The sequence below is a fragment of the Sciurus carolinensis genome, chromosome 9 (genome assembly GCF_902686445.1).
Source record: "Sciurus carolinensis chromosome 9, mSciCar1.2, whole genome shotgun sequence".
NCBI lineage: Eukaryota > Metazoa > Chordata > Mammalia > Rodentia > Sciuridae > Sciurus > Sciurus carolinensis.
The window spans coordinates 59,783,218-59,809,431 of record NC_062221.1 but is presented as its reverse complement, the minus strand read 5'-3'; the positions used below and the strand labels follow the sequence as shown (position 1 = coordinate 59,809,431).

Here is a 26,214-nt window from a genome sequence, read left to right as displayed (position 1 = left end):
GCTATGTAAATAGGTGTTATACTGTGTTATGAAAGAGAAAAAACTGCTCATAGTTTTTTTCAACTATTTTCAGTCTAAGATGCTGAATCCATAGCTGACCAAAGATATGGAGGGCCAACTGCAGTTGAAAGATAAGAAGAGGCTTTCAAAAACCTGCATTGAGGAGTACCATACTTCTGTTCCCAAGTGAACTTGTCAGCACATTCCTCTAGCTGATTTTAAAATGTCTGGCTCTCTATACTCTTATATTTCCCAGCCCTTTCCTTCCTTAGCTTCCAAGTCAGTTTGAAGCAGTAAACAGGATAATATGCTCATCTCCTCTGACCTAGACCTCAGTTTGTAGCCACAAATCCCAAGCTGTTTTCCAACTGCCAGAAAGCTTCATGGTCAGCCAGAGTTCATATTGCTTTTTAAGCTGAGAAATCACCCAGGAAGTACATGCCAGTAGACCAGCACTTTGCTATAAATGTCTGGGAAACTCCAGAACAGCTGCCAAATTTCAAAGTTATTTATTTATTTATTTTTTACTGTGCTACCAGGAGAGAATCTGATGTCCAGTAATTGACTGCTAAGTAGGAAGCTTAATGGGAAGCGTGGAACACAGGACTGACTCTATGTGATGATTGATATATTGGGTTACCAAAATCTACCATCTCTATAGTTTTATTTGGTTGAATTGGAGAATGGATCTTAGAATATTCTTTGGGAACTTACAGGTCTGAAAGGAAAAAGAAAATTCCTTCTCTGTTTTATACTCAATACGAACATGTTTGTGACCAGATGTGTGGGGTTTTCTCCCAGCACCCCAAGGAATTCTCTAGGGGATACCAACTTGGTGTCCTAGAACTTAATTCAGTTCTGATGTTCTCCACCTGGAGAGTATCAGGTCCCACAAGTCGAGGGCTTAGCTCCACAAGATTGTCCCACTTCAGACACCACTGAGAGTAGCAGGTTATCACTTATACTTCTGGCTGACTTTCCTGTTGACCAGCTACAATTATGACCCATGACCCTCTCTATGAGCTTCATTAATTAATAGAACAATTCACGGGACTCAGGGAATCACTCATGTTTACCAGTTTAATATGAAGAACTTTATAAAGGATACAAATGAACAGTGAGATACTGAGGTGAATATAACCAGTACTTGGGAGGGAGAGCACAGAGCTTCCTTGCCCTCTTAGGGGAATTGCCTTCCAGCATCCCCACATGTGTGGCACCCAGGAAGTTCATTACCCCTTGTTCAAGATCTTTCAGAGAGCTTGATTTCCAGCCCTTCTGCTCCTTTCCCAGAGATTCACATTGAGACTTCCAGTTCTACACCCCTCATCACTTGGTCTTTCTGGTGACTAGTCCCATCCTGAGTCTATCCAGGGACTGCACCTGAGGTCACTTCATTAGCGTAGTAGACTCAGGTGTAGTCAAAAAAAGGCTTATTACAGCTTGTTGTGATGGCACACAACTATAATCCCACCGACTTCAGAGCCTAAAGCAGGAAATCACACGTTTGAGGCCAACCTCAGCAACTTAGTGAAGCCCTGAGCAACTTAGACCCTGTCTTGAAATTAAAAGCAAAAAGGACTGGAGATGGTGCTTAATAAGCACCCTTGGCTTCAATCCCCAGCACCCCCTCAAAAAAAAAAAAAAAAAAAAAAAAAAAAAAAAAAAAAAAGCTTATTACAAATAACAAGACTCTTCTATCATTAATAAATCAAAAGAGTGTTAGAAGCTGTGCACTATGAACTAGGGACAAAAAGCAAATATATTTATCATTGTACCACAACTGGAAAACCTTCTGTTCAATGATCAAGCATTTAAATAGGATGTAGATTTAGAGCAGTGATAGACAGAGGCAAAGTTCTGAACCAGGAAACAGGCTGAAAGAAGATTTTAAGGAGGCAAGAAAATATGCATGTGCCATAAATTATATTTTGGCTTTTCTCATCTTCCATAAAGATATCATTATTTCCCTGGGTTCCCTGGTGCTATCTAGTAGCATTCCTAGGGAATGTCTCCTAAGCATTAAATGGGAGTCACCTGGAGCCACATTCTGTCCATGGAACATACAAGGTAACTTACTAAGGACATTTTTGACTCCTTGTAACCACCAGCTTTGCGAGATTGGCGGGGACATGGTAGAAACAACATTGAACTTGGAATGAGAAGGCTTAGTTTTTGGGGATATCTTATTCTGATGTTCTGTGTACTGATGGAATACTGGAGTCAGACTTCTGGACCCTTTTATTCTGATCTGTAAAGGAAGTACAGCATCATTTTTGAGGTGTGAAAATCTTCTGTAAACTGTAAAGATCTGTACTCATATAAGGACTCATTAGCTTGTGCATCCCATCGGTACCTTGTGTGACATTGTGATATTTATCAGAAATTGATCCTAATTGCTGTGAGCCACGGAGTGAGTGCAAAGGCGTAGTTTCCTAGATGATCTCTTTGTTGCAACCAGATAATCAGAGCCAGGCACATACTTTATGAATGAGGGAAGAATTAAGTTATTTAACTAAATCTCCTGGAGCTGTGGTTAAGAGCTGACTGAAACCATCAAGTCAGGCCACAGGAACCACAACCTATTGGACTACGTTTTTATTTTAATTTTAATGTTATCCTCTGTCTGGTGTGCTAGTAGTCATCTGCAGGCTGGTTGACCTGCCTTATGAATGGTAAGGTTTATTTTATTTTTTTTTCCCTTTTTGCTACTGAGTAGGTAGCTAGTTGTTTTATGAAGTGGAAAATTTCTGTATAAAAATGTATGCTTTGTGATAGCTTTGTTACACTTACATTAAAGGCAGGTTTCTAATGCAAATTCTCTCTGAATCTATTAGGATCTAGACATTTAAGACTCAATTTTGCACTTATCATTTATCAGATTTTGAGTGTTACTTGTAGTCCATTTGGGAGATGTCAGTATCCCACTAGCATTCCTTTAAATATTCCCCATCAAGCCATATTCTCTATTAAGGTGCCTCAGTCTAAAGTTCACAAAATATTCCAGACACAGTTAACTGGTTCAATCTTAGTGGTACGCTGATGATGATGATGATGATAACAAATACAGAGCTTGAATGATAGACACTTTTTCCAAATGTTTTAGTTCAATAACTTTAAAAAATTATACTTCAAAAATAAGCTAATAATATTCAAAGTCATATATGTACAAAACTTGATAAAATACAAACCAGCCTACTTTATTAAACTCGATGTATCTTCCATTTTTCCATTTCTGCTTGAATTTTATATTAGCAAAGGTTTTTTAGTTAACCTACAGATACCTCCTCTTTCTGTTGAAAGAACATTTGTTTTTATATTTCTATAATAGAGTAAATACACAGTTTACTTTTCCAAATATTTGAAGGGAGGGTCTGCTTTAATTTGATTATGAATTCTAATCAGTTTCATGGATTAGAGCAACATACCAAAATAGTATTCTGTGTTAAGAGGGTCTGTGGAAAGCTAAAGCTTTGTTTTGCTTTGTTGCTGTGAAAAAAATGAGCACAAATAGAGCAGTTTCAGCAACATTCATTATCTCACAGTTGCTGTGGGTCAGGGGTCTGGGGTTAGTGTGGCTGAATGAACTTCAGTCTGTCATCTGCTGGTGACCAGTGCTGGGATCTCTTCCCGGGCTTGACTAGGAAGTATCTTTTTCCAAGTCGGATGGCAGAATTCAGTTCCTAAGGGGTTGTTGCCTGTAGTTCTTCAGTTCCTTATTGGATGCTCCCTGGAGGAGGACCTCAGTTTCATGAGCTCCAATGCAGCCACTTGCTGTATCAAAGCATGGGAAGGCAAAGGACTGAGTCTGCTGAAGATCAAAGAGGCAATCTTATATGACATATCGAGGATGTGACATTCCATCACCTTGACTGTATTCTCCTGATTAGAAGGAGGTACCAGTTCACACCCACCCTTGTGGGAAACAGATCACAGCAGGGTATGAAAGCCAGGAGGCAGTGATCATTCAGGTTCATCTGAGAGTCTCTCTGCTATGGGAGGGAAAGAAGGGAGAGAGGGAGTGAAAAGAGGAAGGGAGGAGGGCAAGGTAAAGGAGGCAAGGAATTGTGTTCACTTAAGGCTAAAATCTGCTGTGAATCACATCACTACTTAGGAGATTCATAGGGCTTATTCATATAGTAAAAGTTCTAGGAAGTCCTTTTAAATTTTATTTAACATAGTACTCGACCAAAAACTTTTCAGCACAAAAATATTGTAGAAAAACATATTTTTCTGCTCATTGAAAATATGTGATACTGAAACTGGGGGCTGTGGATATATTTTTAGAATCCAAGAAATTCTGTATTTATAAATGTTGATGACAGTTTTAAAAACTAAGGAAGGCAATGAGTGAGTCATCTGATGACCATCTTGTAGCTAGGTGTTGCCATGAGGTTTCCCTTGTCAGTGGACATGAGTGCAGTTATGGTCATGTTGGCCCAGTTGTTCATATATCAGTGGGTGAGGACTAAGAATAAACAAAGGGGATATACTTCTACCTAATATATAGGATCAGATGAAGGCCAAAATTCATCACATACAGTAAGATTTTAAAGTAGTTTCTATAGAGAAAAGTTGTGGTAGAAAGAGCATGTCAACATACCACAGTGTTGTTAGAAATGCTGGCTCAGAAGAGCCTGGGCCAAATTATTTAGAAGAATATGTATAATAGGTAGGTGGAATCTGTTGTTTTATTTTCAGCAAATCACATCGACCATTTTATTAGTGTTGTTAATTTGAATTTAGTTGGCTTTATGGTCTTGCTTTTATTTAATCTTGTAAATTATTTTTGGCATTATAGCTGTATGAAACAATAAAAATAATATGGTATGCATTTTTTGTAATTACAAATATGGAGGAAAAATCACAGTAAATAATATGCCCACACTGGCGCTCCTTAGGGACCATTGCCTTACCAGATAACTATACCTTACTCAAGAGTGAGAAATACTGTCTCGTTTTTTAAATATTCTATTAATCATGGTCTGTGGTAAAGCTTTACTCTTTTTCTAACTTGACTAATAAACAAGTAGTGCTACTCCCCAGGTTGAGTTTTATGGAGATAAAGCACACATCAATTTTGATGTCTCTTCATCCTTTAGCACATGTGATTTAGCCCCATGTGGTGGCGTCCTTTGCTAGACTGAAGGAGGACTGGGGAGCTGTGTCTCCTTACCCCTGAAACCTCCAGGGTGAGCTGCTCTTACTCATAGGCATTTATCAGCTTGTCAGGTCCTTATACTTATTAGGATACTTATTAGGAGTATTATAAGGAATTTTAAAAAATACTGTTTTCTGTTCAGTTTCTGTTTCAAAATGTTTGCACTTTGCTGCATCTGAAGATTTCTTCACATTAGAGTCTCTATCCATCAGTCACTCCTACTCTTTAAGGAAAAGACCTTGTCAGGTCTGAATTTTGTAATTTTGCAATCTAAAATGTGAGCCCAAAGAATCACACTCTGAAGAGCCTATAGGGAGCTAATTTTTCCAAAGTTGTGGACTTTTTCTAGGGAGGAAGCAGCCTACAGGAAACCCTCCTGTGCAGAAAAAGCAATGTAAATACTTTATCTGGAAAGCAGAGAAAACAACTACTACAAACACAAGACCTCCTGGAATCCGTTAGGCAGGGGGGTGGGGGTGGCTGGGGGAAGAGCAGAACACTGGTGTTATACCAGGGTCGCCTGCAGAGGCAGTGCTGTGGATGCCAGTGAACTGTGGTAGTGCATGTCATGCCTGGGCGACACGGACATGTGACCAAGTCATCTCCTGTGATATGACAGAGGTATAGATGAAGGGCTGTGGAGAAGAATGAGTCTTTCCAGAGGAGAATTCTAGGAATTGCCTGGTCTACTTTTCAGGATCATGAGAATAAAAAAAAATAATTTGTCCATCCCAAAATACCACATGCATGGAATATATTATTATGATACTGCAGGGAAACATGCCTTTTCCCTGAATTCATATTATGTTTCTTGAACTTCCTACCATGTCATTAGTCATGGTGCCTACGTCTTCCTGAGGAATCTGCCTCTCCCACAGTGTCTACTCAAAGCCCTTGTGTGCTCTGTGCTCCCTCCTTGAGGAGAGATAACGAGACAATGTGCTCTGTCCCTTCAGGTGGCCCTCTACTCTATGAGAACATCACTTTTGTCTACAACTCAGAGCAGCTGAACGGGACCCAGCGGGTTCTCCTGGATAACGTCCTGTCAGAGGAGCAGTGCCGGGAGCTCCACAGTGTGGCCAGCGTGAGCATGGAGTGGGGTCAGGGCCTCTCATGAGCCTGGAGGACCCATGGTCTGGTCTCAGTGGATCCAGAGAATAAGGCCTGACCTTTGACTTTCTTTAGAAGGACATTGACTGTGGAGAGATTTTCATAGCTTTGGGTTGTGATGATTTTTACTTCTGCAGATGGGAATACCCCAGTGGCTTAATTCCCAGGACAATAGCCATCCAGCATGTGCCCTGCCTAGCATGTAAAGTTGCTGGGGAAATCCCTTTATTTTAATCAATAATCAACTGACATATGAATTATTACATTTCATTTATTTCTACTAAAAAGTGACAGTATTTTATACTGAAAATGGAGTGTGAAGACTGAGTACAGATATTTCTTTTGATTAAAAAACTTAAACCTGGGTCCTGGAATCAAATGGGGATGCTTCTGAGTATTTACTTTGTTTCTTACCTTCCTGGCAACCAAAGCAGAAAGAAAGACCTGATGAATTCCTGATTGTCACTGATCAAGTGTCTTTTTGCCTTTTGCTTCCAGGGAATCATGCTTGTTGGTGACGGCTACAGAGGAAAAACTTCACCCCATACACCCAATGAAAAGTTCGAAGGTGCAACTGTTCTGAAAGCACTCAAAGTAAAGTCTCGCTGTGTTCAGATTTGTGTTCCTAAATTCAGCCCAGGGACTTTGGTGAATGGCAGACACAGGAAAGAGAGAGTTTAGAATATGCACCAATCAGGAGCAGATATGAAGCAGAAACTTTGTGGTGTTTGTTTTTGGGTGCTGAGGGTTGAACCCAGGACCTGGTGCATACTAAGGTCATGCTCTACCACTGAGCTCCCCATGCCCAGACACCTTCATTGTTTTTAATCAGTCCTTCATTCTGTCATTTAATTAATTAAACTTTACATTTACTAAATTTGTACCTGACACAAAAACAAAACCCCTGTCCTCAAAGAGCTCATGATCTGGTTATAAAACATACCAAAACAAGTAATTATTCTCTACTACAAGAAGTGTTATTAGAGAAGAATGAAGAATGTATTATGAGAGAAGAGTGGAGGAAACAATTAGCTTTTGACTTTCCCTTTATAATTAGTAAAAGCTTATTTCAGCAGCTCTTTGTCTACCCCTAGTCAGCATTCCCATTAGTCAGTGTGGATATGGCCACCCTGTATTGGCTTCAAACTCCTCCAATCCACCCACTGCTTTTTTTTTTTTCTTACTCAAAATAAGTTTATTTCTTACTTGCATAGATTTAAGTCATCTGGGAGAGATGTGGAGTTAATGAAAGGAAAAACTGGTCCTCACAATCATTCAGGAACCAAACTGACCATCTTTGCCATCTTCAATTGGCTTTCATAGTTATTTTGGGTGTGCCCTTCTAAACAGCAGATGGGAGAAGAAAATACAGGATCATGGAAGAAATTTTAATGGGTCAGACCTAGATTCCTACACCCATATGGTACCGTTCAAGACTTAGTCACATGGTCTCATATATATACATGGCCCTGAGGAGGTAAATGTGGTCCCTTACTGGGCAGCCATATCTAAGTAACGTATCTCAAAAAAAAAAGCAAAATTTAGAAGTCTCTACTACCAAACCCTTTCCCATTGCAGGCTTCCAGCCTTAGGCAAGCCTGAGCTCAGATTTAAAGGAAATATGGGTACCTGGATATTTTAATTACTAAAATGAATGCATGGGACAAAGTGACTAAAGGACCTAACTACTTGAGTAACTGGAGAAATAAAACAACTTAATAAAACCCCCACCCCACATTCCACACAGGATAGGGAGAAGAGGTTAACACAGGGAATTGACAGGATCAGGTATGAGGAAAAATAAGGTTCCTGATTTTTAATTCTACTGGTCAACCCACTGCTTTCTAATGTTTTTATTTATTTTTTTCTTTTCAGTTTGGTTATGAGGGCCGAGTCCCACTGAAGAGTGCACGTCTGTTTTATGACATCAGTGAGAAGGCGCGAAAGATCGTAGAGTCCTACTTCATGCTGAACTCGACCCTTTATTTTTCCTATACACACATGGTCTGCCGAACAGCCCTGTCTGGTGAGAATCCAGAGCCTGAACTTGTTCCTTTCTACCCACAATGCAATTGGGATTAAACCAATGCAAAACAGATCCCTATTACATGTAGCCTAATATTTTAGAAGAGGTCTATATTTCTAAAGAAGGAGGAAGAGGAACAGCAGCAACTTAGGAAATTCAGGGCCTTATTTTATTTTTCACATCCCTCTTTTGCTCCTTTTTGATCCCCTAAAGTTCCTGAAGACTCTCTCTCTATGTATTTTCCCTTATTGCTGATGTCATACAGAAAAATGCTTTTCTTCTCTAAGCTTCTCTGTCCAAGGGACCAGGAACCTGGACATCATGGTTGCCGTTTGTTAAAGGGATTTTTAAAGAGATGTCCATTATCATTTTTCTTTGGCATCGTCTTTTCCAGCCACCTGAATGGGAAGGGAAAGATGCCATAGGAGTCAACCACACTGGGGGAGTTTCCCCTCAATCAAAATCATTTGTTTACATTTTCGTTTCTTCTTTATCTTTTTGAAGTGCAATCCATGAAATGCATGGAGCTTATTATACATGTATATTTCTATCAGAGCATGCTTCTAGTGGAAGAGACAGGTGTGATTTGCTCAAGGTTACATATCGAGTTCATGTCAAAACCAGACCAGAGTCCTGGCTGCTTGCCCACTGTCCTTCATCTGCTCTGCCTCCCATCTATCTCCTCCCATTTGCAAAGGACACCAGGAATGGGAGAAGACAGTTATTAATATTGTTCCTTTTTCTGGCAGGTCAACAGGATAGGAGAAATGACCTCAGTCATCCCATCCATGCTGACAACTGCCTGTTGGATCCAGAAGCCAATGAATGCTGGAAGGAGCCTCCTGCTTACACTTTTCGGGACTACAGGTACAGTGGGCATCTGCTTCAGAACCAAGCTCTTACCCAGCAGTAATCAGAACCCATGGAAACTGGAAAGCTGTTTGGTTTTGCTTATCATGTTTGTCTCTGTGAAGCAGAGATTCTTAAGTAATCTGAAGAGTTTCCATAACTGAGAAGTGATGGCTTCATTTTTATCTTCAAAATCATCATATTTTCCTCCTACCAAGTCACGTGTATGTTGTGTTGTGTTTTGTTTCATTTTTTAAAAAATTCACTGTGTTTTCACTGAGGCATATCCTTTTTGGTATGTGCATCTCAATCTAAGAACACAAAATCATGGTGTCCTAATATACATGGGAATCTTCTTACATCACTTATCAATTACTCACATGTGTGAAGAATTGTGTCACATTTTGTAAACAAGAAAAATGAAAACTAGAAAAATAGATATTGTTTTGTGACATGGAAAGATATCTTAGTCTGTAAAGGGAAGAATCAGGAGTTGAAGTCCCCATGTGTATAATAGTGTGATAATTATTATGACACTTGTCCTATTCTAAAATATTTTTTGAGCACCCCTATCTGAAAGACTAGGCTCCAGCTAGTTAAGGAAAAAAGAGAATTACTATTAGGTAAGTTAGAAGCCATGTGGGTGGATTCAGAGGGCTCCATTAAAATAAATTTAATCAGGTATGATTTGGAAGAAGTGAAACATGATCGGAGCATTGAAATACAATTATAACTTTTATGTAAGTGGAATTAATAAATACTTCAGAGGTATAACCCAAAGCATAACTGATCTTACCTTCAAGGGTCTGGTGGGTCCAGTATTGTGAGGTCTAGTTCAAAGGCAACTTACTAATAAGGCAGCCCATTCATTACCTGTTTTAAGTGTTCTACAATGATGATATTGCGAGCATATCATCCTCTGAATGGTTCTCTCTTTGTCCTTTAGTGCTCTCCTGTATATGAATGATGACTTTGAAGGAGGAGAATTCATATTCACTGAAATGGATGCTAAGACTGTGACTGTGAGTAAATCTCTTCCTGTAAATTTATGTATTGCTTTTTATTTGTCTTACATTCTTCCAAGGACTCCTAGACTGCTGGATTACAAATACTTCTGAGCTCAAGAACTCAAGTGGTAGAAAGAGTCCAAGTAAATTGATATATCATAAACTTTTAGAAATAGAAGCATCCATAAATCTCTTCTAGTCCAATTTAAAGATACATACAGAGTAGAGATATTAGGGATTTGATAAGGACCACATAGGTAGGTAGTGTTCCACTTGGAACCCAAACCTAGACTTTCTAATTCTTTGCCAGGTACTCTGATGGAAAAATAAAAATGTTAGTCCTTAGTCACCCAAGTCTAGGCCAAGTTAAATAATTATACAGAATAATATTCAAGTAACCTGGTGTTCCACATGCTTGGATTGAGCATTGCCTCCTAATCTCTAGTTATCCAAATGATCATATAGGGGTATATGTAATTGTGTGTATGTATAACACTGTTTTAGTCAGCTTTTATGCTGCTATGACCAAAGTTTTAAGGAGGAAAATTCTATTTGGGGGCTAACGGTTTTAGAGTTCTCAGTCCATAGATGGTGATGCCATTGCTCCAGGTCAGAGGTGAGGCAGGACCTCATGGTGGAAGAGTGTGGTGGAGGAAGGAGGCCCAGGACATGGCACCAGGAAGCAGAGAGAGAGCTCCGCTCACCAAGAACAGAATATATACCCAAAAGGCACACCCCCCAAGGACCTGCCTCCTCCAGCTACATCTACCTGTCTCCAGTTGCCAACCAGTTAATCCCTATTAAAGGATTAACACACTGATTAGGTTAAACTCTCATAACCCAACCATTTCACCTCTAAACTTTCTTGCATTGTCTCACATGTGAGCCCTTGGGGGACACCTCATATGTAAACCATAACAAACACATACACATAGTTTTAAGTGTAAGTGAAAGTAGTCAACTTAGATCTGCAGATTGTTACACTTATTCACAAATGTGTACATAAAAACCTAAAATTCAACCAACTTTCTAAGCAAACCAGTGCCTTTAGAAAACCAGCCTACTTTGCATTTACAGAAGCTATATGGTTAGCATCTTTTTTTTTTTTTTTCTTTTTCAGCACTCTGATTGAACCCAGCTATTCTTTGCTACTGAGCTACATCCCAAGCCCTGTTACCTATCTATCTATGTATCTATTTATTTATTTTTTTGAGAAAGGGTGTTGTTAAGTTACTCAGGCTAGCATTGAACTTGCTATCTTTCTGCCTCAGCCTCTCAGATGCTGGGATTCCAGGCATGTTACACCATATCAGGTTTAGTTAGCATTATTTGATCTTTAAACTAAAGAACATACACAATGATAGAAAAGTAGATTTTCCAATTGAGGAAATAAATGAGATATGTCTTTCTTCCATACAAAATCTAAATAGTTGGGACATGAATATGATAAATTTCAAAGTATGGTATTACATAAGCCATTTCCAAAACTTTTCCTGAGTTTTAGTTTTACCCTCATAGCTGCATGTTTTTCTGAACAGTGTGGCATTTGTGTATCTTTCATGACACAGTACTGTGCTGTAGGAGGTGATATAAAATGTTATTTATTACTGGGTTTAAAGGAAATTTCTATGAAGATTCTGTTTAACTTGCTCAGAAATATTGTTATAATTAAGAAAAATATTTCATGCAGTTGAATACAATGATGTATTTTTAAAAGTTTGTGATGCCTCATTTTTTTTTTGTAAATTTAAATATTAACCTTGGAGTTAATATTTCAATGCTTCATAATGTGGAAAATTAAGTGAAGATTGATGATCTTGGTTGGAGTTTAAAAGCCCTATACAAGATTGACACTTTTTGAAAGCTGTGTACAGAAGTCATTTTGTTTCTGAGCTCTACTACTAACACTGAAGGTAACAAAAAACCATTGCTATCTTATACACTTTGGAAGAAAATCACAGTTTGAAAGAAAAGCAGACAGGTGGTTGAAAAGATTTCTTTGCTTCTACTCCCCCTAGTGGCCATGTTTGGAGACGTTGAATGTTTGAAAGATTTGATGCTTGGAATACTATGTATGAATCAGTTTCATTCACTGTTGCATGTAAGTTAACTGGAATTCTGCTTTTTAACCACATCAAAGTAGATAATATTCTCACTTGAACTATCTATAATTATCAGAGAATTTTTGTTTTTAAAAGCAATGAATCTAACTTCCCCTCAAGAAAGTAAATGGAAAACTGTCTTAAATTCTAATCCAAAAACTTATCAATAATTTATATTAATGCATATGACAGTTTTTAGAACATTTCAGGGGACAATTAAGATTCCTGGGTAAGGATTTTAGGAAATACTAAAGTTGAAGAATTCCAAGTACTTTCCTCTAGTAAATTTATTCCAATTTTAATAAAGAGAAATGGACATTTTTCCTTTTCTACTTCTCTTATTTGACTCCCAAAAGACAAACAGAGAAGAGTAATGACCTAATTTAGGGCCACACAAATAATTAAAGTTTTTCTGTCCTTTACTTTGGAAAAATATAGAGACTGTATGATGAACTAAATACTGACCGAATGTTTACATTTATTAAGGACAAGTCCACTGGAAATACTTTCCAGTTCTTCATCATCACTTAGATGGAAGGCAAAATTGTTTTTAAATATAATGCTTGGAAATTGTATCCTGGGAGGCTACATGGCTTACTTTAAACAATAGCATTTATTCGTGGGCCAGGAATTAAGGGGTTTGGGGCTCTCTGTGCAAGTTCGAAGAAGATAAAATTTAATGAGTTGTATTTGCTTCGTAACAAATGAGATTCAGTGTGAATGGTGCTGTGTTCCAAAAGTATGTTTGTAACCCTTTAACTAAACTTCAGACCACAACTTCCTGTAGAAACTGTCAAAAATGAAGATGGCTGACGAAAATGAAGATGGCTGACGAAAGCATCTTTACTCCTCCATGTGCTGATATGTGACAGGCGAAGCTCCCTGTTTGGTCAGTCCTGAGAGCCACACCCCTGTCATCAGTTCTGATTGCTTCAGTCATTCCTTAACTTGTTTTCCTCGACTTCCTTGAAATTTTTCACATTTAGAAAAATACTTACAATTCTTCTAATTCCATCAGAAAATAAACTGAATTGTCTTGATATTACTTTTTTAATATCCTAAGATGTGGTCACCAGACCTGGTGATCACACAGTGATAGCCACCATGTGTGGTGAGTGAGTCCTGACCAGCCCCTCTGAGGGAGCCAATCAGAGAACTTGAAGCTCCAGCTCCCATAGTCATTTACTAGAGAGGTTTTTCTATCCTACTTCACAGGTTTCACACATCATTTACTGTTCTGTTTCTATGCAGAATACACAGAAAGCTCTATTTCCCCTGGAAACCTGGAATCAGACGGATACTGTGAACACCAGTAACTAATGAACTCTTCAGATTTGCACCAGAACAGTCACCTCGGTAGAGCTGCTTAAGAGAAGCAACTCTCTAGAAAAGACAAATCACTGGTTATTGTGAATAGGAAAGCAATCAGAAACTGACTTTTTTCTTCTGCTCTTCCCCTTAACACTCACACATGCACATGCACACAAACAAAGGCATAAAAATACATGCACACATGGGCATACCCACACACCTGGGCCTCTGACTTTTTGACTCCTCCACCTACCTCTGAGCTTCCATGTGAATCACACTATCTGGGAATATAAAATGTTACATCCAAGGACTTCAGGAAATGCTTCAGACATTCTGCCTGAAGAAACCAGTGAAAAAACCATAATCATCTCATGTTATGCAGAAGGAAAATGAAAATTCCCTTAATGGGACTGTATCAACTGAAGTCAGTTCAGAAAACAGCTCATGGAATAGTCCCTCTTACCAAGCAGTAAGAATGGCCAGTCCTACGGTTTTGCTTTGCTTTACTTCCTAAACTCTTCTGTACAATTTGTAAGGTTTCAGTATTTCCCAAGGAAGAAAAATGATCTACTCACATCAGACACTTCTTAAAACCCAGAACCAAGGCTCCTAATATCCAGTTGCTCACTCGACTTGAAGAGCCTGCTTTTCCGTCTTCCACCCCAACTCAGTGCCCCCAGCAATATCTGCTTTTCCCTCACTGCACTCTTCTACCTCCATCTCACCGGACAACTCCACCTGAGCCATGTGCGAGCTTTGAAGTGTTGAGTCAGCCATCTCAAAACACCTGGAGGCCATGGAATAGGTCACCCCAAGGGTAGTATGTTCGCTTCACTGAAGACGGTCAAACGACACCTGATTAACCACTGGCCAGGAATACTGTAAAGGGATTAATGCATCATTGGGATTAGATTTGACTTTTAGAAATCTTTGTATTGTGACAGATGTATAACCCATAAATGCACAATGAAGAAATTAGAAAGGGTGCTCTCATGTTCCTACTACCTAGACCAATAGTAAGACTTTTCTGGTGCTCAGATATCTTCTTGATTTCTTTTTAACTCCACAAATATTAAAGTGTACACTTACCTTGCACATAGATGCTTTGCTGTGTTAAAACCATATAAGTGATTGAAAGAGAACTTCGCCTTCTTGGAATCTCTAAGCTATTAGCACAGCATGTATTAAGCAATTACTATGTGCATGAGCTACTCCAAATATTTCGTTTAATTGTTTGTATTTTATGAGGTTTTATCTTTGTTCTACAGATCAAAAGACTGAGAGAACTTCTTTCTACAGCCTCAGCATTCCATTATTTTTTGACTAAAACCTTAACACAAATAATTTTGTGGAGGGTAATGTCTATCATCTAAGACTTAAAAGTTTAGCTGTCATTTTTTTTTTTTCGCAGGCCTCTATAAAACCAAAGTGTGGGCGTATGATCAGCTTCTCATCTGGAGGAGAGAACCCACATGGGGTGAAAGCAGTCACCAAAGGACAGAGGTGTGCTGTGGCTTTGTGGTTCACCTTGGACCCACTTTATAGAGAATTGGTGAGTTCCTAACACTCGGAAAGCCAGTTAGACCTGCTTTCTGAACTGATCAATCTGTAAAGTCCTTTAAGTTGTTCCATATCCCTTCAGGGACCTAAGACATCATGACAAAACCTTTAGAGAATTCTTTCTGGTTTGCAATGCTGGCACTGTTTTCTAAGCAAGAACAAATGTTCCTGATCCCATCCTGAGAAGGCAGCTTTTAATCTGATTAAAATGTCTAATAAATGAAGCTGTTTTCAGAAATTGGAGCATCAGTGGTATTGGTATTGGGGAGTTACTAATCAACATTGAGCTCGTTAACAAATTGGAGCCTCAGGAGAGAGGAATAACAGTCTGTGGGTCTCCAGGAAGAAGACTATTATTTTCTTTGCAAAGCTCTAAAATGATCACTGAATAATTTATAAAACATGTGGAAGAGGATGAGGGAACCTGAAAGCTTTTTATGATTTATTACTACTACTAAATTAAATCTTAATATTGTATTTGAAATAGCTGAGGACACTTAGCCTGAAAAAGAGACAGTAATCTTATCCTTGTGGATGAGCCTAGGCAGAGATTGTAGTCTGCACCAGTGAAAAGATAGAAGTCCCTGGGAGAAAAATTGGGGCTCACCATAAGGAATAACTTTCAAATTATCACCCTTATCTACCTGATTGGTGGCTCCAATAAAAACACAGTGAACAGTGGGGCCTGGAACACGGAAGTTGAAACTAAGCCTCATGACAGCCTTCACATTGAATGACTGCAAAGTCTTCTCCAGCCCAAGTTCTAATGAATCTATTCTTTAAAATGACGGTCTGTCTGTTTTTCCTTTTTAGGTTCTCTAAATTGAATCCAGTTTCATCAGAAACTACTTAAAAATAATCCCTTTTTCTTATATATTTTCTTATATATCTCACAGCAGCTGCTAGGGAGACTGAGGTAGCAAAATCACAAGTTCCAGTCCTGCCTGGGCAACTTAGCAAGACCCTGTCTCAGAAAAAAGAAAAACAAAAACAAGGGCCGAGGATGTAACTCAGAGATAGAGAGAGCGCTTGCCTAGTATGTGCATTGTAAGCTCAGGGTTCAATCCCTGGCATTGCGAAAAACAGTAACTAACTCAAAAGTTCTTTGCCCACATTCTCTGAGCATTCTTTCATACGTTTAACACAGGTTCACAGAAGACTGGTTATTTGCCTGGCAAGCTCTTCTAGGCAGGCCTTTAGAGCACAGAATGAACAAAACATAGTCCCTGACTGCAGGAAGCAGGGAGAGATAAGTAGACAGGAAATGGGACTCAAGAAGACTCACATAAGTTCAGACACAAAGAAGATGATAGCTGGCGTGGAAAGAGAAAGAACTGTCCTAACAGGGAAGAGAGCACAGAGCTGAAAACTTCAAAGGCACTGAACAATCTCTTTCACCTATAATTCCTTTCTTTTTCTATTTTTTTCCACCCACTTTTTTTTTTTATTGGTGCATTATAGTTGTACAAATTGATGGGATTTGTTGTCACATATTTGTACATGCACACAACATAATTTGGTCAATATCACTCCCCAGCATTCCCCCCACCCCTGTGTTTATTAAACTCCAAAATATTAGCCTCCCTCCAAAGCATTCCTTCTAAGGCCCATAGGTAAAGGAGATTTCGAGTAAAATTGTTTAAAAATTGCCTTGCTACCAGAATTTTAACCTTACTCAATAGGGGATTTAATCATTCTGTATTCCAACTCTCTTTTCAAACATATTGTTCTATCAAAATAAACTGTAAATTAACAAAATAAACACAAAGTAAGTTCCCTGCTCCTTCCAATCAGAAAACATCAATCCCATTGTCTCCTTGGATGGAAAAGTACTGTGACCTTCTCCAGTCTTCAGGCAGTAGCGGCATCTAGTGGCCACAGTGGGAAATGGCAAGAACCCCTTCAACAATAGAAAATTTTGCCTACACTTTGATTCCCAAACTTTCTTCTCATTCAAATCACCTGATATTCTTTATGAAACTATTAGCATCTGGCTCCTACCCTTGTAAATTCTTATTTAATTTCTATGGAGTGTTACATGGGCATCAGGAGTTTCAATGTCTCCCCAAGGGAATCTAATGTGCAGCAACGTTTAGGAACCCCTGGCGAAAACCTTTTCTCAGATTGAATCCATAAGCGAGGAGATCTAGTGCTGGTGGATTCCCATGTATATTATAGATTACTTTAAAGACACTGGAATCTCAAGAGGTATTTAGCAACATAAATTATGCAAGGGCATTGGAGTTTCGTGTATTTCATTTCCAGGTCTTGAATTTCTTTCCCTTCATAAGAGACATAATTGTAAAAGTATTTTGTGGCCATCAGATGCGAGAGCTTTGCATATGTGTCAGGATTCTTTTTTTTAAGCATCCAGATTGTTCTTTTCTTAATCATAAACTAGTACTCAGGCCTTTTTATAAAGCTATAACAGCAATTTATTTTACTTTTATTCAGTATATTTGGTCATTTTGGTTGCCTTTATGTCAACATTGCTTTCAATTATAAGGTCCTACATGAAAGGGGATTTGTTTTCATGTCATAAAACAGTTGTTTTTATAACTTTTTGTGCTGGTCACTGTGCTAGGGACTACCTATGATACAGACTAGATGAGGCTTAACCCTGGTTTCAAGGAGCTCAGAGTCATTGGAGAGGTAATTCAGGGGCCCAAGTAAGTAAAATGTAACGCAGAATATGGTAGGAATTGTCAGCAGCAAATGAATGGTGTAGGGGATGTAAAAAAGCAGACAGGAAAGGGTCATTGAGGAGATGATGTTTGAAATGAGCTTTACAGGGTGAGATTTCCAAAAGGAAAGGCATTTTAGAGAAGGCCTTCATGCACCAAATATAATGGAGTCCTTGCCAAATGTCAGTAGCTTTTCTAGGTACTATAAAATGGAGTGACCAAGAAGATAAGATTCCCTGCTCTCCTGGAACTTACATTCTAGTGGACAGAGACAGGCAACAAATAAGCAAAAGTATCACCCATTAAGAGATTTTCTCATAGTCATAAATGGTGTGTGGAAAATGGAACAAGGTAATTGATTTGAAAATAATGGGCTGTCAAACTGCGAACTCTTGCCAAGCAAGTGACATGTGAGCTGCAACCTCAGTGACAAGAAGAGCCAGCAGACAGACATCTGGAGAACAGCATTTCAGGTGGAGGACAAGTTGCAAAAGCCCAGAGACAAGAGGGAACTTGGAGAGGTAGAAAAGCAAAGAAGGTGTCAGAGGTGTAGCTCAGAGGTAGACAGTGTGCTTTGGAATTTGTGAGGCCCCGGGTTCAGTCCCCAGCACCAAAAGCAAGCAACCAACTCACCACCACAAAACAAAAACAAAAACAAAAAGCCCAAAGGAGAGTGACTGGACTATGGCATGCAAGATGGTGCATGGTATGAAAAGAGGATGGATAGAGAAGGCAGGCCCACAGTTCCAGGTTGGATCAGAACTGTGAAATTCATTCTAACTGCTAGGAATCCATTGTGTCCCCCTCCTCCCAGTTTGCTCCCCCAGTCCTGGGAACAACCAGATCCAGAAGGTTACTTTAGCTAACATATGGACTTAGAATAATGACAGAGAAGGTGAAAGATGTGGGAGATTTGAGATGCAGTTTGGTGGTAGACCAGCTGGACCTATGGCTGGTTGGTGTGAGATAAGAGAAAACACAGGATAAAATGGGAACATCCAGAGGAACATTTAATCCAGACCAGGACTTGGCAATTCTTTTGAGACTGTAGTATTTAGAGACAAGGAGGTAAGTCGGGAAGGTAGAGTGTAAATCAAGAAGAGGGAAGAAAACAAAATAAGGTTGAAGGAGACAGAACAGAAAAGTCTGAATTGGTGAGCTTCTTATAAGCACATTGAAAAATATGAACCTGAACCTTCAAGCAATTGGAAGCTAAAAGGGTATGAGTGCTGAATAGCAGAGTAACATGGCCAAGTTTAAGGAACAGGACCCATGAGAAGCACACGAGTATTAGAAGCATGTGAGTAGGGAAACAGGGAGACCAATTTGGAAGTTTCTTATGCAACCAAGTTAGGAAATAATGCGGACCTAAACCAGCGACTCTCAAGAGGGAGCTTTGCCCTCTAGGGCACATTGGGCAATGTCTGGGGATATTTTGGTCATCACAACTTAGGGAGACATGCTATTGGTTACCTGTAGTATAGAAACCAGGGACATTACTGAACATCCTGCAGTGCACCTGAGACCCTCTCGCCGCCCCACCCACACAATGACAAGCAGTGATCTAGGCTAAAATGTCAGTAGTACCAAGGTTGAGAAACCCTGGCCCAAAATAAAACCACAGTAATACGCCTATAAAAGAAAGGGGCAGAAATAAGAGACAAAATGGACGGGACCAGATGGCTTATCATATGCAGGAATCCATGGTCAGGCTATTATGGCAAATGGGTGTGTAGTGGTTGCCTTTACTGAGAGATTCAGTACCTGGGGAGCAGAACAGGTCTGTGGAGAGAAAGGGTGCACTGAGTCAGGACACTGAGCCAAGCTGGAGCTGTCAATGAGACCATGAAATAGCAAGAGTAGGAAGTGGTTGAATGTGCAAGACTTTTTTGCAGTGAGAGAAATCGTGGAAAGTATTTGCTTAGGACAAGGGGAATGCCCCAAGCATGGAGATGAAGATGAGGTTTAATTGTTAACTGGATTTAGCAGCAGTCCATGCCCAGATGGATGCCTGGAAGTGTTCAGGAAGCATCTGCCACTGGGACTGAGTATTATGCTTGTAATAGAAATTTGTCAATTGTCTTCTTTACAGGAGCGAATACAGGCTGATGAAGTGATTGCAATCCTGGATCAGAAGCAGCGGGGGAAGCATGAACTGAACATTAACCCCAAAGATGAGCTATAAAAATGAGAAAGGAAGTTCTATCAAATATTTATTTAAATTGTTAATCTTAAAAGAACCTTTTTATTTTTGTACAGAGCCATGGTATAAATTAACAGGTTAATATGAGTTGCTAGATCTCCCTTCTGTTCTTAAGGATGCTGGCTTCGCTTTACTCCTGTCTTTCTTGGTTTTTCTTCAGTTTCTCTCTCAAAACTCAAACTCCCCCTGTCCTGCATACACACACCACATACAAACACATCACACACAGGTACCACATACCATGCCAATACACAGTATACCAAACATCACACACTTGCCACACATATAAACACACCACACACACAAATACGCGTGCACGAACACATATAAACACACCAAAAATACATACCACACATACACATACATTTTGCTGCATGTTCCAAAGGGCAGAGAGAATAAGCTGGTTCTTGGCAAATCCATGCTCTTGTGTGTGTCCCAGTTCTAAAGTTAGAGTGTGACTTGGTCTCAGCATGCCTTCCTGGCTCAGCGCCTTTCCGCCATGTCCTCCCAAAGTGCTGACAGCTGTCAGCTCCACTCTTCAGAGTCAGCTCAGCTTTGGGTCTGCAGAGCCCCTGATGGAGTCTGCACCACCTCAGGAGTCTCAGGCACGAGGGCCATCCAGGCTCCAGGAGGGAAGCTGTTGGATAAGGACTGCCTGAGACAGAGGGACCCCGTCTTCCTAGGGCCTTGCTGGAGCTTTTGGCTCTGGTTTTCTCCCCAGGGAAAAACCTCATACTGTACACTGGAAACTTCAGCTCACCCTCCATCATGCTCCAGGAAAGACCGCCCTCTGAGTTGTCTTCAAAGAGTCACATAAAGGTTGAAATGGAATGGGTCTTCCTCCAGTGACTTTGAAAGAAAGCTTTAATCCCACCTGGTTCAGGACACCATGGCCAGGCTGGAGAGTGGCAGCCACTAGTGAAAAGGGACGTTTTGTACTAAGAAAAATGACTCTGATTGATTCCAGTCTTCATCTGCCTGTATTCAAAGTCCCCTCCATATTGCTGCTACCCAGCTCACAGATTCCTGCTTGTGTCTGAGTTATTTAATAAAGGGAGCGTTGTTTTCATATCTGGATTTTTTTTTCTTCTGCCCAATACCTATTTTGTCTTCATGTAATGGTCCCACGGCAGCTCCTGGACAACCTAGGAGCAGTATTGGGCCATGACTCTTGTTTATTAGCAGGCACACAGCTCTGGGGGAGCACTGCTATGGAAGAAATAGATGGTTGGCCCACAAGGATATTAATCCAGAGATTAACGTCTGAGCCGTGTTTAAACAGTGGGAGACTGGCACCTTTGTGATGGGCACTAGTAGAGCTAAGATTTACTTTCGGCAATGTATGTTCTTGGTTCCTGGTAAGAACATCCATGTTGAAACTGAAAATTTGAGTTTCAGTGGTTTATGTGCCGTCTGTTTTCTACCAAACTTTTTGCTCACATTTTCATCATGGGAAAATGGAAAGAACCTCAGATTATAATCCCAGCCCTATCAGATCCTGCTATGTGACCTGGAACTACTCTCTTTCCCTTTCTGGACTTAAGTTTCTTTCTCTGAAAATGACATAATTCCAGAACTCCTCCCTTTTGCTCCAAATACAAATAAGTAAAACCTTCAAACAAAACTAATTTCAGAAATATTCACAAATATGAACAAATTTTTCTGTTAACATTTTGAGACTTGTGAATGGGTTCCTTATATGCACATGTGATTATAAGATTTTAAACCCAACTTTAAGGGCTCGAAATTCTTGAGCTTTGAGGTAGATTGCTATTTGTTTGCTCTCCCACTGTGAAGAACTTGCTGGCACTCAGATTTGCTGATAGGAGGATCCAGGCAAGGATCTGATTTCTGTTTTCTGGCAACAAGGCATCAACAGAGAAAACAGTCCCTCGCTCCTCGCAATCCTTTCTTCCTGGGTGCTGTGGGTGCTCTGGGAGAGGCAGACGATCAGCACTGTCTGATGCTCAGTCCCACAGAAAGTGGGTGAAGGCCTCAATAGACGTCATTGTGTGAGATCCACATCGTGGGCCATTTGCTGACAGCACAGGGTAGTTATTCCTGTTCTGCTGGTTCCCCACGTTGCTCGACACCTGGAACATCATGCATATGTTAAAGCATTTATATTTTAATCTGCTCCACATCAAACCATACATAATTTCATTCAAATATTTAGGGAGTGTCATCAGATGACTAAAAAAAATCACACTCAGAAATTGCAGTATCTGTATGCTAGATAATCCCTTTTGTAGAAGAATGGAAAAGCCTATTGGAAAATTTGAAGCTTTTAGAGATAAAGAAAGTCATAGAAATCACAATTCAATTCTATCTTTCTCTTTGGAAAAAGAGATAATCCTATGGTTAGAACCAGGGCTAAAGCCAGAACTGTTGAATTTGGTTATGTTACACGGGGCTCAAGATCCTAGGTAGGGCTTCATCCACTTACAGGAAGGACTGCTTCTTACAGTTTGGCCAGAAATGGGACTTGCTCACTGATCCAAGGATCTGCAAGTCTGTGTCTGTCCAGAAGGAGGGGAACTTTTTCTTTCTCTTTTCTTTTTCCTTCCTTTTTTTTTTTTTTTTTTTTTTGGCACTGGGGATTGAACCCAGGGGTGCTTTACCACTGAGCTACCTCCCCAGCCCTTTTTATTTTGAGACAGGGTCTTAGTTAATTGCTCAGGCTGACCTCAAACTTGGAATCCTCCTGCCTCAGACTCCCAAGTCACTGGAATTACAGGTGTGCGCCTCTGCAGGCTGGGGAGCCTTTCCCTTATTCACACAGAAGTGATAAATGTACTGGACTCAGCCTAGGCTAAAAAGCTCAATTTTTATATTTAGGGCTCTTGGTTGGTTTGACTTGGAGAACTACCATTTGTCTTGATGACTAGGCTTTTGTTTTCATCTGTATTATTGTATTGAGTGCTTATAAGACAGAACATGTTCACACATGAGGAATCCCAGGAGGTGTGCTGAGCAGGGGATATGAAGCGAAGTGACTGCTGTGGTCACTCAGCATGGCATGACCACAGTAGCTACAAGCATGGTCTTTTGAACTGGAGAGGAGAAAAAAACACTAGGATCACTGTTCCCCAGCCATCCTCCCAGGCACATTATATGTAAAATACTGACTTGGTGTAAAGAAGGTTTGACTTTATGAAGTCAAGAAAACTCCTCTTTTGTTTTCCTGCTGAGTGACCTGGGCTGGTGTGTGATTCCCCTTCTCTGAGAAGTACTGAATATGAATTGCATACAACTCAGTTTGATTCAGGCCCATGTTTGAGTACATACCTCATGCCTGTCACTGCTTTTATGAAGCTCAATGAAGAAAAGAGGATTCTATTTGAGTATCATTTTTCTCTCTCTCAAAGACAGACAGAATTTTGAACTTGAGTTTCTTCTCTAGAAAAGACTGACACAGGACAGAGTGATCCTCCGGACATGTGAAGTGCTTGCTTCACAGCACTGTCAATGGACATGGAAATCTTAGTTTTAATGCACTCTTCATCATTAACACATATGTAACACTCTTTGGCACTTATTCAGCTGAAGAGAAGCCATGGAATGAGTCAGTACCATTTAATAATATATACCTATGAATTTTAATTGAAGTACAAATGCTGAATTATTTCCCACAAGACAGCCACAGGGAACAACTCCCTCACTGACGTCAAAAGGGGAGGTAATGGGGGCCACCTCACCAGCTCTTTATGCCAAGGCATTCAGCGTTCTGAGGTGGCTGACAGTGGTATGGCTGAGATGTGGGGAAAAGTTGAACTGATCCCACATCGAGAATCTTCAGGGAAATAGGAGCCATTTGGCAAAAATTCCAAACCACAAGTCCACGGTTCTGTCTCTTGCCAAGAAGCCTGTGATGGGAAGTGACCTGCCCACATAGTCCCAGCAGCCCACCCACAAATCAGCTATTCCCAGATAATTCAGTGTTTCCAATATGAGACGTAGGGACCCACTTTGTTTTGGACATGGTTGACGTCTTCAGACACATCAAGACAAGTAACATCCACCATTCTTCAGCTCATGGCTATGTTGGAGCCTCAGATTCTGTCATCTGCCCCCCTTCACTTCCCTCCCTATAAATCACAATGTTTTCTGTGCCCACGGTTGACCTCTGAGACCAGACAGTTCAAATCGCGAACAATCTGATTATTGATCCTGGTTTTCTCTACCTTGAGTGGTAACAATCATGTGAACGGTTTAATGAGTCACCTCGGGCTTCAAAAATCTTGTTAAGGATCCACAATAAAATAACCAAAGATGTTCCTGCCCTCCTTTCCTGACATGTTGCTTGAGAGGAATGTCTGAATGCCCCGTTGATTCAACAAACAACACACCTTTCCTGGCCCCTTTGTATGATATATCTGGGGGAAAGGAAAACAAGAGGCGAAGAGGACATGCCCTGTCTCCCTCCCCTGGGCAGGCCAGCTGCATAGGAGATCCATGTAGAGTCCAGGTTTTCACCTTGAGAGTCCCTCCAGTCCCTCTCCTAATCCCTTGTCTGCTTTTGAAGGCCCCAAAAGCTTTCGGTAGATATGACCAGGTGCCTTCATCCTCTGAGTGTCCATTTCAACAGAGAACTGGGACTCACTCACCCAGTGAGAAATCTTGCCTTGATCTCCCCTTGTCAGACATAGGGCAGTAAGATGGCATAGGCCCAAGAAATCCTATGTAGACCCCAGTTAAACCCCTTCTTCCCACTTTATGGTTTTACCTCTGAGTGGTGGGTGGGGAGAGGGCAAGAAGCATTACCTGCTCTGTCTCATCTTTCTCCACTTGTTAACCGTGTATCCCATTGTTTCAAAGGGTTATAATCATGGCTGGCATTTATAAAGCTTTTTATGGTCTTGGAGCACTTGGCAATCATATATAACTACATAATTATCTTGAGAGACACATCAATGCAATCTTCATTTTATAAATGGGGAAAATGAACAGTCTCAGGGAAGAGAGGTTAGTGACACTCTGGTCATTTTTGGATTCAGTCCTCAGTTTTTGAGTGAACACTCAATTGTGGGTTTGGGGAAGTATTCAAAGATGAAGTAAATTCTGCTGCTTCCTTTAAGGAACTCCAAGTAAAGTATAAAAAAATCAGTGTAAACAAATGATCAATCTGAAATAAGGTAGATATTCTGGTAGGTGGAATAGGCCTGATGGACTCCGAGAAGAAAGTGGTTGGGGAGAGGGAAAGGATTACAGAGGGGACTGTTGAGTTGGTTCTTAGGTGCCTGCCCATTCCACTACCAACAGGCAGACACAAGTCACATGACCTCTGACTATCAGTGTCCCAAACTGGAGGGTGTTGAATTTGAGCTGGAGGGATTCTTGGGTTCTAAAACATTGGGCTTTCAGAGATGTCAGGGAGAGTTCATATTAAAGTTTGTATTTGGGGGTAGGACAGAATGGGATCTCAACTATGGATTGCCTTGGGCAAGCACTTTAATGAATGCTGTGAAAATTCAAATAAATACCAGGTAAAGAGGAAGTTTTATTTTATCCCCTTGCAAGGGAGTCATTATTTAAGTGGGTGGGGTGAAGCCCTCAAGGACTGTGCTTCCTACCAAACAGGAAAGGAATAGCTGCTGCCAGAAATTGCTGAGGGAGCTCATCCTGCAGACTGAAGCCAATGGCGGTACCAGAGCATTCTCTCTGCCTGGGATGTATGAAACTTTCCATCCCGCAGGCCCTGGAGCCCGCCTGTGTCCTTATACTTTCATGTCAGAAATGGGAGAGATGAGGACATTCCAGCCCTCAGGTATGAGAACTAAAAAGCCTAAAGCATTTGGAAAATTCAGTATGTCTTCTAATAAAATCTGAAGGCCAGGTAACAGGGTAAGGCCAATTTTTTTTTTTTTTCCCCCAGTATCACACAGGAAATGCAGTTTCAGAAACTTCGGGGATCATTAGAAGAAAATCATCTCCAGCAGAAGTTAATGGGATCAGCTTTCCTTATTTAAAACCAAAAGGGCCAAATAGGACATTATGCAATAAGTGTCCAATCTCTGTTCTTTCTACCTGCTTTTTGGTTTGTTAAAGTCTTCAAATGCCTTTGAAGGTCTTAAGCAATCATATTCCTTAGATTTAGAATAAATTATAGAGTCCCTGAGGCTCAGAAACTGACTTCAAGGCTGCTGGTCACCAGGGTAATACTCTGGTTTCTCATGATAGTCCAGTGTTTAGCAACATTGA

The 26,214-nt window shown here is 40.3% G+C and overlaps 1 protein-coding gene across 1 annotated transcript in view; it reads left to right on the top strand.

Annotated features, from left to right (window-relative positions):
• Positions 1-21,084, top strand: part of P3h2 (prolyl 3-hydroxylase 2) — a 158,310-nt gene extending 137,226 nt beyond the window's left edge. The window contains 7 exon segments of the mRNA XM_047565062.1: positions 6,118-6,245; positions 6,770-6,865; positions 8,147-8,297; positions 9,047-9,164; positions 10,093-10,168; positions 14,978-15,118; positions 19,903-21,084. Coding sequence (XP_047421018.1) covers positions 6,118-6,245; positions 6,770-6,865; positions 8,147-8,297; positions 9,047-9,164; positions 10,093-10,168; positions 14,978-15,118; positions 19,903-19,995 — 803 coding nt within the window. The 3' untranslated portion in view covers positions 19,996-21,084.
• Positions 21,085-26,214: the final 5,130 nt, after the last annotated feature.